Source organism: Pleurodeles waltl, chromosome 7 (genome assembly GCF_031143425.1).
Source record: "Pleurodeles waltl isolate 20211129_DDA chromosome 7, aPleWal1.hap1.20221129, whole genome shotgun sequence".
NCBI lineage: Eukaryota > Metazoa > Chordata > Amphibia > Caudata > Salamandridae > Pleurodeles > Pleurodeles waltl.
Window position 1 is genome coordinate 780,569,861 of NC_090446.1, and position 16,993 is coordinate 780,586,853.

Genomic DNA, 16,993 nt, shown 5'->3' on the forward strand with positions numbered 1-16,993 from the left:
CTGGCACAAGGTGTAAGTACCTCTGGTACCCACTACAAGCCAGGCAGCCTCCTACAATCACTTCAGCCTGCTTCCCCCATCTTCGATGTCTATGCAGCCATGATTAAGGTACTTTTGTTCAGAGGCCCAGCAGGGTCCCTGGAGCCGGCCCGCACTCCATCGCGGTCAGCCTTACCTTTTGACCTTGTCCCTGTCCAGTGCAACCAGCTATCCCCGGTTGGCGCTTCTTGTTTCTAAGTGATATTTCACAGTTTATTCATTAAAAATGTATATCTCAAGTCCTACTTGTTCGATTTTTGACATTTTAGTCTTGTTTAATTTATTAAATTAAGTTCCATTTTTCTAACCAGGTATGGTATCTTTATGTGTGGTGTTTCACTCTTTTACTTTTAGAAGTGTTGCACAAATAGTTTACACATTGCCTCCTAAGTTACGCCTGAGTGCTCTATGCCAAGCTACCAGAGGGTGAGCACAGGTGAGTTTAGGGTGTGTTTGTGACTTACCCTAACTAAGATTGTGGTTCCTGCTTGATCTGGGTGCATACCTCTGTCAACCAGAAACCTAATTTCTAACATCTACATAACCTTACTCGTCAGCATCATCCACACACATGAAGGACATCTCTCTAGCAGCTTGCTTCACTTGTTTTATTCCCTCACAGGACCCCTACAACATCATCTCCTATGCAGACCACACTCAGTTCATCCTCTCCCTCTATCATAAAACACTAGGCAATTGGACCAACTTTACCTCCTGCTTGTTCAACATCACCATCTTGATGAAAACCAACTGTCTAAGACTAAACATAGGCAAAACAGAAGTTGTATCTTTTGGAAGATACACATTGCTATGGAACTCCAGCTGGAGGCTGTCAGAACTTAAAACCACTCTCTGCCCAGCAATCCAAGCAAATAACTTTGGCATTGTGAGTGACAACCAACTCGCTATGACCAGTCAAGTAAAGACAGTCTCCACCTTCTGTTTCCACATCCTCAAGAAGTTCAAGAACATCTTAAGGTGGCTCCCAGGCAACACGTTCAGGACCATCACTCATGCCATCATCTTCAGCAAGTTGGAGTACAGCAATGCGCACTACAGGGTAATCACTACCCAACTGACTAGGAGGCTCAAGAACATTCAAAAGTCAGTGGGCAGAATCAAATTCTGGCCCCCTTCCCACACTCACATCACCTCGTGCCTCGGAGATCTTCACTGAATCCTTGTCCACAAATGCACACTTTTCAAATTCGTCACACATCTACAGAGTCCTGCACAATTTTGCCCTGCCTATCGCAACAACTTTCACTAATCTACCAGACACCTCCTCTCAGCCAGACTCTTACTCGCACACACACACCCACATATGCAAAACAAGAGCCTGAGGTCATGCCTTCTCCCACCTTGACCACAAAGCCTGGAACAACATGCCCCTTTATATCAGAACCACCTCCTAAATTTCAGAGGTCCACAAGGCCCTTATGGCCTGGCTATTCACCTCCGCATAGACACAGTCTACACAGCACCTCTTAGCTCCAGGATACCCTCCTGTGTTAGTCATGCACTCAACAAATTCCCATAACATAACATGTAAGTTCCTTTGGAGAAGTGTGTTAGAGGAAATGTATTTTGATTATTATTTTGCGTGTTAACTGGCAAGTAATTCAAGCAATGTTTGTTAGGTATACTGCCTGTAGTTGTCATCTTGCCTGTCGTGAACTGGTGTCGTTAGAAGATGTGCGTGCAGCTCTAATGCTCCAGTTCCCTACTGCAGAAGATGAGCGTACAGCCACAAGAGGGATGTCAAAGAAACACTGCCTAGTGCCCAGTCATAGTGGATGGCAATTATGCCACTACCACGAAACCTCACAACCATTTAAAATACATCATCTCAATGACCCAGGAAATTCCAATGCGGCTGGTAATCTCAAAGCACTTGCCGGCAATGTTTGTGGAAAACGTGTTGCATTGACTCTTTACTGAGAAAATAAATCGAATTTTTGTTCAGTGAATATCAGCGCATGAGCTACGCCTCACTAACGATGAGCACATTTATTGGAACAGATGGGAAGTACCAGTTGCAGCATAATCCCTCAGTCAGCAAAAGCAGCTGTAGTAATCAACACGACCCAGAGACAGCGAGAACAGCGCGCGTGCAAGGAAGGACAAAGGCGCCCGCAGAGGGACATGAAACGCGGTCTGGGAAGTAGGTAAAGCCCAGCGGCGATGCATCTGCCTGAGTCCCACTGCTAAAAGAAATAGAACTCTACGGAGCTGCAAGAACACGATTCTGGGGCTGCGAAACAGCTGATAAACAGCAAGGCGCACACTTTGAAAAGAAACGAAACGCAGACGTGAAAAGCAAAATGAAGTAGGAGGTGTTGCTATGGCTCCAGCCCAAACAACATTGCAGCGCCCGTGAACTCCGAACCTTTCTGCGTCTGGATAAAAAAGACTGACTTGTTTTTGAGTACTGCGGTAGTGACAGAAACGGGCTGTAATTTGGGTTATTGCAGTTCCTGAAGATTTAGACGTGTGGACATATCATGAAAATACAAACATGATTTCTGCAAACAGAAGACACGAGGTAATCAAAAGCACACAACTGCGGGAAAATGGGCAGAGGGGTTGTTCCCATAATGTATTACCCACATGTTATCATGGAGAGCCTATATCCAGGGTTAATACTGTGGGCATCTGGGAATGCACCCACCCCTGGATATGCCGCGTGCATCCACATGAATCTGAGTGCAAGGAGCCGGTGATAGGCACAGGGGCAAACTGCCGTTGGTGCAGCAAGTGCAGTGGAACCAGGGCCCAGAGCCCTGAAGGGCCATTGAACCCTGAATATTGCGGTATCTTACTACTCCAAAAATAGCCAAATGGGCAATTCTCCTTGCTTCCACCACGGCCCATGGGACCCTTGATACTGCGGTGGGCAAACACAGTTTTGGCAGGAAGAGTGCAAAGACAACACAGCTCTCAAATGCAGTTGTAACTTTGAGTAGAGCACAAAAAACCTAAGTGGACGATCACAACGGAGGTGTGCAGGCATCAAACGATGCTGAATCATAAATGATGGGATGAAGTTAAGAAGAGGCTATTCAAAATGAAAAAAACAAATAAAATCCCCCTTAGATCCAGCCAACAAAAGGGAATTTCTTTCAAGCATTTTAGCATAGCATTGAGGTCAATAGTGTGTTTCTGTTGCCTTTAAATTAGAAATTTAAGATTACAGTTTGGCTTACTTTAAGAAAAAGGTTAAGTTAAGGCATGTATCAGTTTAATGTAATGCGTATAGTTCGATTTCGTGTTAGGTTGGGTGTTAGTGACTAGGTAAGGCATAGACGTTGGTGTGAGCGCTAGGGTGAGGACTCTGATTACTCTCTTTTCTGCACAGAGGAACCCTGTGGTCAAAGTCGCATATGAGGGGGGGAGGGAGAGGGTGGAGCAGCAAGTGCAGTGGCACCAGTGACCAGACTATGACTGTCTGTTACTACCCAGCCCGAAGGGTGCAGGGCCAATTTCTTTGCTTGCTTTGGGGCCCATTGTGGAATACAGTATATTACCAAAACTCAACATATTGAAGTGCCTCAAGGCTCATTTCAGTACTTGTAGTAATAGTAGTCTGAACTTCTTCCCACTGATTTTTGTTACTGTCACATACCTTCTCAGAAGACATGAAGATGGAAAGACAGTGCAAATGATTCCAACTAAATCGTGGCTTTGCTTTACAGACGGATCTCACAGCTAGTGAACACATGGTACATCTTGCTCACTTACTTTTTTCCTGCTCGTCCATCTGGTCACCCACAAGAGGTTTTTTGATTGCAGATCTCCGATATACCACGTGGACTCTGCCTTCCACATCTTGCTTGTCCTTCTCCAAGGGTTCAATAAAGAATTCATCCTCGTCTGTACGAATCAGTCCTGCCTAAAATCAGAAATCAGAGTTTAAAATTCCAATAACCGAGCAGGAAGAAACACTTACAGTAAATATAGTTTCTCTTGAACCACTTGGACGACAAGCATCTTGCACAGTAAGATTAACAATGGTACAGGTAAGTAATTGAATCCACACAAGATAGGCGTGTAGAAATTCAAAAGAATATTCGAAACGTTGAAGTACCTTTAAAAATAATCAAAACTTTGGAGTCTGCTATTTTTTTCTTCTTTCATTTTAAATAATATATTGGGTTAGAAGGGGCCACAAACATCCCTAGCCTTGTCACAGAGTCAGAGTTTAAAAGATAATCTTCTCAGTCCTGTGAGGTGGCTGGGAAGGATTGTGGTAGTTTTGCCACCCTTATAACTTACCACTGTCTTGCACACGGACAGTTTGCCTTTTTTTCTTCTATCCCTGACCTTGACCAAGAGCTTGGGTGGGTTCTGTGTATGTCCAAGTCTCCACCTTGCCTAAAAACTCAGAGAGGTATTTTGTGGTCCTTTCCCCCCAGTTTGTCCAAAGGCGATGGTACAATGCCAGCTACCAGCCATCCCCGTCCTCCTACACCCTCAAACAAAGGAGAGTGATGGAGGATTGTGTTACTTATCCGCTGCCCTGGACCTCCTTCCCAGCATAATCCTATAGGGCATGGGGTAGACTAGGACAGGAGAATGCTCTTCCGAAGTTGCACTCACAATTGTAAAGAGGACACCAGGGCAGCTGCTGGCTGTTCCTGTCCTCGTTAACCCTTATTTGTCTGAGGTGTAAGGAGTACCAGGACAGCAGACCTACAGCCCTCCCAGCCTTTGGGCAACGCCAGGAGGAGTCCGGGGATGTAGGAGCAATGTGGTCTATGAGGTTGTGACATTACTCACAGATTCTAAAAAGAATAAGCATTGGCTGTCCAAATAGGTCTCACATATGCAAGAGCTATTGGCTTTGTCAATATGTTTTAGCCATGTTGTACTCTAGCGTGGCTGCTGTTCAGCATGGGTAATAGTTAGAGGCGTAAAGGAGAGGGGAGTTGAGTGTCATAAAGTAGAGTGTCGTGGAGTAGAGTGGGGTGTTATGGAGTGGCATAGAGAGGCGTGGAGTGGTGTAGAGCAGACTTGAGTAGTGTGGAGTGGAGTGAAGTGGAGTGTCATGGAATGGCATAGATTGGAGTGGCATAGTGTTGTGGAGTGTTGTGGAGAGAGTAGAGTATCATAGGGTGGAAGGGCATAGAGTCGAGTACAATGGTGTAGAGCAGATTAGAATGTTATAGACAGGAGTGATATAAAGTGGAGCAGTGTAATAGACTGGAATGGCATACAGTGGCATGGAGTGGCATATAGTGTGAATAGGATGACATAGAATGGCGTGGAGTGGCATAGAGTGGAGTACTGGAGTGGCGTGGAGTAGACTATTGGAGTAGTGTGTCTTAGGATAGAGTGGAGTAAAGTGGCATGGAATGCATAGAAGGAGTTGTGTAGAGTGTCATAGAGGGGAATAGTGTCGTTGGATAGCATATAAAGTGGAGTAGAATGCTGTAGAGTGGAATGGCACAGTGTGGAGTACAGAGTCAGAGTGAAGTAAAGTTTAATTGAGTAGAGCGTTGTAGAGTGTAGTGTTGTAGAGTGGAGTACAGTGACCTATAGTGAAGCAGAATGAAGTACAATGGCACAGAGTAAATTGGCATAGAGTGCACTGGCTTACAGTGCACTGATTTTGAGTAAAGTAGTACAGAGTACATTAACGTAGAGTGCAGTCTTGCAGAGCAGATTGGCACAGTGTAGACTACAGGGGCATAGAGTGGAGTGACACAGGGTGGAATAGAGTGGCACAGAGTGCAGTGAATTAGAGGATCAGAGTAGAGTGAAGTGGTGCAAGGTAAAGTGGAGTGGTGTAGGATAGAGTGGAGAGGTGTAAATGGCATAGAGTGCAGTGGCATAGTCGCGGAGAGTGCAGTGGCGTGAAGTGCAGTGGTGAAAGTAGATTAGAGTGGTGTGGAGCGCAGTAGTGTAGTGTGCAGGGGCACAGAGAGCAGTGGTGTAGAGTAGCATAGCGTTCAGTGGCAGAGACTGCAGTCTTGCCAAGTAGAGTGCCTTAGGATGCAGTGGTGTAAAGTGCATTAGGGCAGAGTAGAGTGAAGTATAGAGCAGTGGCATATAGTACAGTGGTGCAAAGTAGATTAGAGTGACATAGAAGGCAGTGATGTAGAGCACGATGGTGTGGAGTGGCATATCATGCAGTGACACAGTGTCAAAAAATGCAGTTATGCAGTCTTGCTAGTGTATTGGCATAGAGTGGATTGATGAAGAGAGACACAGAGTAGAATGCTGTAGAGAGCAGTGGCATACAGTAAAGTGGTGCAGAATAGAATAGACTGGGACAGAGTGCAGTGATGTAGAGTGCAATAGTGTAGAGTGGCATAGCATGCAGTGACACAGTGGCAGAAAATGCAGTTATGCAGTCTTGCTAGCGTATTGGCATAGAGTGGATTAATGAAGAGAGTCGTAGAGTAGAATGCTGTAGAGAGCAGTGGCAGACAGTAAAGTGGTGCAGAATAGAATAGAGTAGGACAGAGTGCAGTGATGTAGAGTGCAATAGTGTAGAGTGGCATAGCATGCAGTGGCGTAGAGTTCAGTGGCAGAGAGTGCAGATTTGTAGAGTAGAGTGTCTTAGAGTGCAGTGGTGTAGAGTGCATTGGTGTTGAGTGGAGTGTTGCAGAGCAGAGTGCTGTAAAGAGCAGTGGCATACAGTACAGTGGTGCAGAGAAGATCAGAGTTGCATAGAGTGCAGTGACAGAGTCAATGGTGTAGGGTAGCGTTGCTTGCAGTGGCACTGAGTGCAGTGATATAGAGTGCATTGGTTTTGAGTAAAGTGGTGTAGCGTACCATGGGTTCAGTGGAGTGGTTTAGAGTAGAGTCACATAGAGTGGAGTTGCATAGAGTAGTTTTGTGTAGAGTGGCACAGCACAGAGTAGGGTGGAATAGAGTACAGTGGTGTAGAGTAGATTATTTCAGAGTAGAATGAAGTGGTGTGGAGTGGTGCAGGGTAGAGTGGCGTGGCATAGAGTAGTGGCATAGAGTGCGCTGGAGTAGAGTGGAGTGGTGCAGAGTAGACTGGAGTGGTGTAGAATGCATTGGTGAAGAGTGCAGTGATGCATAATGAAGTAGCTCACATTGTCATACAGTAGAGAGGTGCAAAGTAGAGTACAGATGCGTGGAGTGAAGTGGAGAGGAGTGCAGTGGTGCACAGTTGATTAGAGTGGTGTAGATCAGAGTGGCACAGTTGCACAGAATGCAGTGGAACAGAGTAGAGGGGCAAGGAGTAGAGTGTCAGGGAGTTCAGTGGTGTAGAGTGTAGTATTGCAGAGCAGAGTGTCAGACTGCTGAGTGGCTTACCTTGCAGTGGCATAGAGTAGAATGATGCAGAGTAAAGTGGTGTAGACATCAATGACAGAGTGCAGTGGCACAGAGTAGAATAGAGTGGCATAAAGTAGAGTGTTGCAGAGTAGTTTATAATGGCGTACAGTGCAGCGTCAGAGTATATTCGTTTTGAGTAAAATTGTGTAGAATGCAGTGGTGAGAGGAGTGGTGTGGACTGCAATAGTGCAGAGTAGAATTCAGTGGTATAGAGTGTAGTAGCATAGAGTATATTGTTTTAGAGTAGAGTATTGTAGAGTCCAGTGGCATAGAGTAGAGTCCTGTAGAGTGCAGTACAGTTGAATTTTGTGGTGCAAAGTAGATTAGAGTGGCTTACAATGGATTGGTGTAGAGTGCAGTGGCATAGAGTGGAATGGTGCAGAGTGGATTGGTGCAGAGTAGACTGAAGTGGCATAGAGTGCAACAGTACAGAGTGCCATAGATTTCAGTGCAGTGGCAGAGAGTGCAGTGTTGCAGAGTGGACTGTCATGGAGTGCAGTGGTGTATAGCAGAGTGGCTTGGAATGCAGTGGAGAAGAGTGGTGTAGAGAGCAATGGCGTAGAGTACACTGGTGCAGGTAGAACAGAGTGACAGAGTGCAGTGCCATAGAATGCTACATAATACAGTTTAGTGGCATAGAGTGCAGTGGTGCAGAGTAGACTGGAGTAGAGTGCAGTGTCATAGAGTACATTGTATTTGAGTAAAGTGGTGCCTGGTGCATTGGCATAGAGTGCAGTGATTAGAGGAGAGTGCAGTGGTGTAGAGTAGAATGGCACAGAGTGGAGTGGTGCAAAGTAGGATGCAGTGGTGCAGAGCTGAGTGGTACATAGTAGATTGTTTCAGAGTAGAGTGAAGTGGGATACAGTGGAATGGTGCAGGGTACGGTAGAGTGGTGCAGGGTAGAAGGCAGTGGCATAGAGAGCAGTAGCATAAAGTGCAGTGGTGCAGAGATGAGTGGTAAAGAGCAGAGGGCATTGGTGTACAGTGAAGTGGCATTGATGGCAGGATTGCAGAATAGAGTGGACTGGCATGGAGAGGAGTGTTGTAGAGTGGAGTGGTGTGGATTGTTGTGGCGAAGAGTAGAGTGGGGTAGAGTGGCAATGGAATAGAGTGACGCAGAGTAAGTATGCATAGACTGAAGCGTTGTAGAGTGGAATGGTGCAGAATAGAGTGCAGTGACACAGCGTGGAGTGGCGTAGTGTGAGTAGTACAGAGTAGAGTGCAGTAGCATGGAGTGGTGCGGAGTAGAGTGGTGTGAGATAAAGTGGAGTATGTTTGGTCTGGTAGCGCACTGCCATTACAGACAACACATCTTCAATTGAAATGACCATTATATTTGTAAAGACTATTTTCCTGGCAAAGCTATACAGCACACAATGTATAATGTGTGAAAATGTCATCACCTAGTGTATTGATTTGTTTTGATGGCTTTAAAACATTTGTTTCCACCACATTTCAGAATTACCCCGAGTAGTCAGCATGCTTGTCACATAAATCCTCTCACTTTGAAGTCAGAGAAAGAAAAGTAAACACAAAACTTCCTAGGGAGACTGAGCCTGGCATTTGACCTCTATCTTTGAATGCACAGCAAATGTGACAAGATAAGAACATGATTTAAAGGCCTGCTTACAAAAAGGGAGCACTCAGAATAATACTGTAAATAAGGTTTAAATAAGGTTTGGACAAGGGAAGGGTCAAACCCAAGCTGGAGAGCCAGCAAATAGAAAGCCAGAGTTACAAACCAAAAATCCAATGATACGCAATGGGCAGAATACAATCCCAGGCTCTCTAATTGTACCCAAGAATTCTGTAGCAAACCTAAAATGGAAAAGCAGGTCCAAAAAACGAAGGGGGCCATTCAGACCCCGGCGGGCGGTGGGCGCCCCCCGCCGGGCGGAAACCGCCCAAAGACCGCACTGCGGTCAAATGACCGCGGGGGTCATTCCAACTTTCCCGCTGGGCCGGTGGGCGATCTCCAAAAGATCGCCCGCCGGCCCAGCGGGAAAGCCCCTGCAAAGAGGAAGCCGGCTCCGAATGGAGCCGGCGGATTTGCAGGGGTGCGACAGGTGCAGTGGCACCCATCGCGATTTTCGCTGTCTGCTAAGCAGACAGTGAAAATCTTTGTGGGGCCCTGTTAGGAGGCCCCTGCACTGCCCATGCCAGTGGCATAGGCAGTGCAGGGACCCCCAGGGGCCCCACGACACCCGTTCCCGCTAGCCTCTTCCTGGCGGTGTAAACCGCCAGGAACAGGCTGGCGGGAAGGGGGTCGCAAGCAGCGCCGCCATGGAGGATTCCCTGGGCCAGGGGAAAACCGGCGGGAAACCGCCGGATCCCCTTTTCTGACCGCGGCTTTACCGCCGCGGTCAGAATGGCCCTGGAAGCACCGCCAGCCTGTTGGCGGTGCTTCCTCTGCCCTCCACCCTGGCGGTTTGAAACCGCCAGGGTCGGAATGAGGGCCTAAAGGCCCTTTTAGGTTTCCTCCCACTAGAGAGCAAAACCAATTTGGAAAAAAAACTAATCAGAACAGTTTTTTTTCTTCACATGCCATAAGGAGGCTGGTAGGGTGAGATTCTTAATGTTATGACAATTACCAAGTAAACTATCTATTTAGCGAACTCCCCTAGAGACAAGGCCAGTCAGGAAAGTAACACTATGCAAAAACTGTCTATGTAAATGTGAATAGAACACAGAAGTATCTTCTACAGCTTTCGTGGCTTATGGCTGGGCTTACCGTTTGAAACGTATACTTTTACAACCACAGGGAGAGGTTCATTTAAAAATAGATGGGCAACCTGCCAGATCAGGGGAGGCGCTGTCCCTCTGGGGGAGGACTACCCGCCATATCTAAGGATCCCCCCTTCTTGTTGAAAATCTCTGTGATAAAAATGCATTCCGCCGCTACAGCAGATGAAGTTTCATCTGGCCAGTGCTGAGCTAGCAGCATGTTTATTGCTTCTACTTGTCATTTCCTGTTGCTTTTTAGCAACAATCCCCCAAAGCGAGAATTAGTTAATAAAAAAGCGAAAGAAAGATCCCTGTTGTGCAGCAAGGGTTTTCCAGCTCTTAGGGGACTTTTTCCATTTCTCCTTCCAGGCTCTCTGATACCTCACATGACGACCATGTTAAGGAAACATAGCTGATTCCTTAAGCAGGCTGAGGTGCCATACCAGGATATCTGACAGAGAAGTCAGCTGAATGGGGTGGATGAACTGCGTAAATAGCTAAGCAAGAAATGGCAAGTTTGTGGCAGTGTTCCCATCCCACCAAAACTCTAAATGAGCCCTTGAGTAACTCTACCTCAAAACCGTACACTACAATATAGGACATACATCAGTGCTACAAATGAATACACTTTCAAGTAAATATTAGTGTTAACTGAATTATATAGTGCAGCACTGCTGATGGAAAGAAAGGTTTCTGCCACGTATACTGTACCAGCTTGAGATGGGCACTATGTACTGCAAGCACCATACCCTCACTGATGGAGCTCTCTCCATAGCCCAACAACATTCTGTGCTGGAGGATTTTACTTGTATGGGAGGGTGCCTCATGCAAATGAGCTATGAGGTATGCACCTTACCTCTCTTGATTGTGCAGCATTACAACAATCTTTTGCAACAACACCCACAGAAGGTCCATCAAGCAGGATAGCTGGTACATTGAAGACCTCAGAACTGCTAAGCTACACTGAGTAACGTCTTTTAGTGTATATTGTTAATGAAAATCTTTACAATTGAGACGCAGTGTGCAGTGGTTTGGCAGTGCTGAAATTCAAGGCATAATAAAAACATAACAAGGAATAAGACAAAGATACAAAGGATTGGAAAGGAACCTCCGTTCAAGGACACTCATTAATTAAAAATGGTGCAGATTATCATTTTGCAGAAGCATAAAGATAACAGCAGTTTTGCCATTGAGCAAAAAACATTAACAGTATGAGGTACCAGGATAGAGGAACTAGCTAACATGGGTTCACATCATTAAAAAGGAACAGGCTGATTACAGCCTAACCCCTTAGCAAAGTCCAAATGCATAGTTATAGCAGCTATTTAATTATTAACACTGGATATGGTAGCATTGGTAATATACCAAGGTTATAGAACTAGCTAAAAATCAAAACCTACAGAGGTATGTCTCACGGGTTTATATCATTTGACTACAGCAGACTGATCAGGGCCTACCAATTTAGACAGTACAAGCACAGGAAAATGGCGACTATTTGGGCATTGAAACTGAGAAATTAGCATTGTAAGGTGCCAGAATTATGACAGTGATTAGAAGTCGAGGCCTGCAAGAGGACATCACACTAAGGCTTTAGCTCAAGCAAATGGTAAAATTTCAGCTTCCGGCAGCAGCCAGAAAATAGTGAATCATGGAGTGCAGGTGCAAAGTATAGGGGGTGCAGTGAACTGGGGCCAGCTTTACATAGCACAGGATGCACGAGGTTACAGGCAGATATTCAGTGGTCAGCTAACACCGCAAGAAAAGGGCTGGCATAGATCGTATTGTGCTGGCTGTCAGTTTGTTTTGCTTGTGTTAAGGACCTCGCAACTGCCAGCAGATATTTCACCGTTTGCATGATTATTCTTAGGTCAGCAGAGTTAAGACAAGTCAGACTGCTCTTCTGCAGTAGCACGCCCGTAGCTGATTCCAGATGGGGCGTATCCATTTGAGTCGTGAAGCTGCAAAGGAAGGTGCTGTGCAGTAGGTCTTCAGTTTCAGAGCCGCATAATCGGCAGATCTTTGCCCCTACCATCCTTTGATCTGTATGCCAGGGTAGGTGCATCTTGGGCTATGGCGATTTTCAAGACGGGGCTCGATGAATGGCCCTTCAGGTTCTTAAGCACTGGAGAAAGCCCAGCCACCAGGGCGATCCCCTTTCTTTTAATTTCCTCCTTGTGGGGTTTAAAAGAACCTCTGTTATTGAATAGGATGCTAAGATACTTATAAACCTCTGTCTCCTCGAGGGTATTCCCATCAAGATGCCAGTTGGCTGTCCCTTTATGGCTGGTTCTGGCTAAGGTTATCATCTTAGTTTTTTATACTGCCTATTTTCAGCCCATTGGTCAAAGAGTATTCCTGTGTTGCTCCCAAAAGGGGCTGCATGTCAACCCTGGTGCGACCAAGTAGCACCAGGTTGTCGGCGAAGAGGAGGTTTGGCAGGTGACCTTAGTTTTGGTGAATGCGAGTTGACTCAAAGCAGAGCTGGGGGGAGATCTGCCAGGAATAGATTAAATAGTAATAGTGCTAAAATGCACCCCTGCTTGAGGCCGTTGGGATGGCCCTGGATAAGTTAGCTCTGTTGCCCAATTTAATTTTGACCCATGTGGTTGAATATACATTTTCAATCACTCTCAAAAGGAGTGAAGGGATGACCCAAATATTTAGCTTTCCCCAAAGTCTTTTGCAGTTGACACAGTCAAAGGCTGTCTTATAATCACTGTAACACAGGTAGAGTGGCAGCTTCTTGGTTATGGAGTGTTAGAAATGGGGTCTTTGGTTGACAGTCAGGTTACCCCCTGTTCAAGCAAGGACCCTCACTCTAGTCAGGGTAAAAGAGAATCACCCTCAGCTAACCCCTGCGTACCCCCTTGGTAGCTTGGCAGAGCCGTAGGCTTAACTTCAGAGTGCTAGGTGTAAAGTATTTGTACCAACACACACAGTAACTTAATGAAAACACTACAAAATGACACAACACCAGTTTAGAAAAATAGGAAATATTTATCTAAACAAAACAAGACCAAAACAACAAAAATCTGACATACACAAGTCAAGTTATGAACTTTTGGAGATTAAACTCAAAAATAGCACTTAGAAACAAAAATGCTTCGATGAGATGTTAACACGGCGTTGTGACGGAGTTGTTCCCAACAAGCCAACACCAGCGGCGCCGGACACGGAGTCGTGTAGACCCCCAAGTACAGTACCTTTGGTGAAGAGTGAAAACAAGCCGATGCGCGAAGTCAGGGATCGCGGCGTCTGTGCGAAACGTTGAATCCGCGCACTTCGAGCGGCGTCGGTCACGACGTGGTGCGGCGACTTCCACGGAGTCGCAGACTTCAGCGGGGCTGCTGCGGCGTCGGGCCTGCGAAGAGCGTCGCGTTCCAGCGAAGGTCACGGCATCAGGTGCAGGCGGCGTTACCGGATTCAGCAGTGGCGTCGGTCCGAAGTCGATTTCCTTGGATTTCCACCAGCTTTTCTTTCAAGGGCCCAGGGACTGGATAGGGCATCACTTGTCAGAGCAGGAGTCTCTCCAGAGACTCCAGGTGCTGGCAGAGAGAAGTCTTTGCTGTCCCTGAGACTTCAAACAACAGGAGGCAAGTTCTAAATCAAGCCCTTGGAGATTTTTTCACAAGATAGAAGGCACACAAAGTCAAGTCTTTGCCCTCTTACTCTGGCAGAAGCAGCACTGCAGGAAAGCTCCACAAAGCACAGTCACAGGCAGGGCAGCACTTCTTCCTCAGCTATCAGCTCTTCTCCAGGCAGAGGTTCCTCTTGGTTCCAGAAGTGTTTCTAAAGTCTTTAGATTTGGGTGCCCTTCTTATACCCATTTTAGTCTTTGAAGTCACCTTTCTTCAAAGGGGACTCACACCTAATTGTGAAATCCTGCCTTGCCCAGGCAAGGCCTCAGACACACACCAGGGGGTTGGAGCCGGCATTGTCAGAGCCAGGCACAGTCCTTTCAGATGAGAGTGACCACTCCACCCCTCCCTCCTAGCAGAGATGGCTAATCAGGAAATGCAGGTTACACCCCAGCCCCCTTTGTGTCACTGTCTAGTGCGAGGTGAAAAACAACCCAACTGTCAAACTGACCCAGACAGGGAATCCACAAACACGGCAGAGTCACAGAATGGTTTAAGCAAGAAAATGCTCACTTTCTAAAAGTGGCATTTTCAAACGCACAATCTTAAAACCAACTTTACGAAAAGATGTATTTTTAAATTGTGAGTTCAGGGACCCCAAACTCCACATGTCCATCTACTCTCTAGGGGAATCTACAGTTTAATCATATTTAAAGGTAGCCCCCATATTATCCTATCATAGAGACAGGCCTTGCAACAGTGAAAAACGAAGTTGGCAGTATTTCACTCTCAGGACATATAAATCACATTACTATGGGGGTCATTCTGACCCCCGCGGGCGGCGGTCGCCGCCCGCCAGGAGGGAGCCGCCATATGGCCGACCGCGGAGGCCATTCTGGCTTTCCCGCTGGGCTGGCGGGCGACCGCCAGAAGGCCGCCCGCCAGCCCAGCGGGAAACCCCTCCCCACGAGGAAACCGGCTCCGAATGGAGCCGGCGGAGTGGGTATGTGCGACGGGTGCAGTGGCACCCGTCGCGTATTTCAGTGTCTGCAAAGCAGACACTGAAATACAAAGTGGGGCTCTCTTACGGGGGGCCCTGCAGTGCCCATGCCATTGGCATGGGCACTGCAGGGGCCCCCAGGGGCCCCACAACACCCCATACCGCCATCCTGTTACTGGCGGGCGACCCGCCAGGAACAGGATGGCGGTATGGGGTGTCAGAATCCCCATGGCGGCGCAGCAAGCTGCGCCGCCATGGAGGATTCTGCAGGACAGCGGAAAACCGGCGGGAGACCGCCGGTTTTCCTGTTCTGACCGCGGCTGAACCGCCGCGGTCAGAATGTCCTGAGGAGCACCGCCAGCCTGTTGGCGGTGCTCCCGCATCCCCGGCGGTCCTTGACTGCCGGGGTCGGAATGACCCCCTATATGTCCTAACTTATCCATACACTGCACCCTGCCATTGGGGCTACCTAGGGCCTACCTTAGGGGTGCCTTACATGTAAGAAAAGGGAAGGTTTAGGCCTGGCAAGTGGGTACACTTGCCAAGTCGAATTTACAGTGTAAAAATACACATACAGACACTGCAGTGGCAGGTCTGAGACATGATTACAGAGCTACTTATGTGGGTGGCACAACCAGTGCTGCAGGCCCACTAGTAGCATTTGATTGACAGGCCCTGGCACCTCTAGTGCACCTTACTAGGGACTTACTAGTAAATCAAATAGGCCAATCATGGATAAACCAATTACATACAATTTACACGGAGAGCATATGCACTTTAGCACTGGTTAGCAGTGGGAAAGTGCTCAGAGTTCAAAAGCCAATAGCGACAGGTCAGAAAAAAATAGGAGGCAGGAGGCAAAAAGATTCAGGATGACCCTGCATAAGCAAAAGTCCAACATGGAGGAATCAATAATTAATGCCAGAGCCATCAGGTTCATAGTTGTGCCAGTGTTTTTTGTGATGCATGTCTGGGTTAAAGGGATAATATTATTCAAGCCCATTCACATAGATGATCAAATAAAATACCAGTATAGTATTTTGCCTCGTTATCAATTAGGATGATCAGCCTGTAGTTCTCTGGGTCGAGTTTATTTCCTCCTTTAAAGATGGGTGCAATTATACAGCTTCTCCAAGAGGCAGTGATCATGACTCCTAACAGGGTGTAATAAAAAAGTTGGACCATGGCTTCTGCCTAGAGTGTCTGGTTCATCTTATAAATGGCCTGAGGGATTCTGTTTGGGCCGGGTGCACCAGAAATGCACCCCTTTGCTATCTGCCTTTGTACCTCTGTGGCACTGATGGAGAGAGTGCCACAATAGCCAGCCTATTAATCCAGAGCCACTCAAGAATTCCGGGAGTGCTTCCCTTGATGTATGCAGCAGGAAATTTGGGTTAGTCAACGGGTTGAAGTGGGCGTATAGACGTGCAGCCAACACTACTTCAGGAATACTAGATTCCAGCTTTCTATTAGCAGAGCTTTTGAGGACATTCACCATGTTCCAAAGCCATTTGGGGTTGTGGTGCTTAAGATCCTATATAAGTTTAGCCCAGAAAGACTTATAAGTTTTCCTCTTTATTGACCATATAGCCTGTTTATATTCCGTCTTTGCACCCCTCAGGTTGCTGATGTGTGCATTTGTAGCAAGAAACTGACAAACTGTTCGAAGGGCATTATTAAATTTCTATTTCAGATGTTTCAAGGCTTGTACCTTGTGAGGTTTTATACTGGTCATTGGAATTGGTTGCTAATGGGCCTAGGAGGGATCAGCTTTTGAGGCAAACTTTGCTGTGAAACTTTATACAAATACCAGCATTGGGTATGGAGTGTTCCAATTGCTGAGCTTTATGCAGGAAGGATGTAGCCTCACTAGCTAAGGGCTCTGTTGTTTCTGAGGACAATTTTACTCTTTTTAGGTTGGTGGTATGGGTGTACCCCATCGGTCTGTTGTTGGATAGTGTATAGTTAGCATAAACAGGAGCTCCAATTCCTGAGGCAGATGTTCACTTTCAGATTGGACACCCATTTTGAAGAAGGCAACCAAGCTTAACAGTGGGAGAGATGGCAGGATATAATCTTTTAAGGAGTTTCCATGTGGTGAATAGAATGAGTTTGCTAGCAGGATGTTGCCTTTGAAACAGCCTCCTAGAACCTGAAGACCCAGGGGCTCTAACTTGCCAAGGAAGATTTGGCCCGTTGGGTCCCTCCTTCCCAGATTGATTTGGGTTTGTTTAGGTATGTTCCAATAGGAGTCCTAGACCTCTATGACTTCATCCCTCATAGATTGGCAAAGCAGTTTCATGTTGAAATCTCCCATCACTATTAGAGATGAACTCGGGAA

The 16,993-nt window shown here is 46.7% G+C and overlaps 1 protein-coding gene across 1 annotated transcript in view; it reads right to left on the minus strand.

The window, feature by feature from the left end:
- ADAMTS2 (ADAM metallopeptidase with thrombospondin type 1 motif 2) overlaps nt 1-16,993 on the minus strand; it is a 1,546,369-nt gene that overhangs the window by 1,175,082 nt on the left and 354,294 nt on the right. The window contains exon 3 of the mRNA XM_069199292.1: nt 3,781-3,931. Coding sequence (XP_069055393.1) covers nt 3,781-3,931 — 151 coding nt within the window. The remainder of the gene's footprint in view (nt 1-3,780; nt 3,932-16,993) is intronic.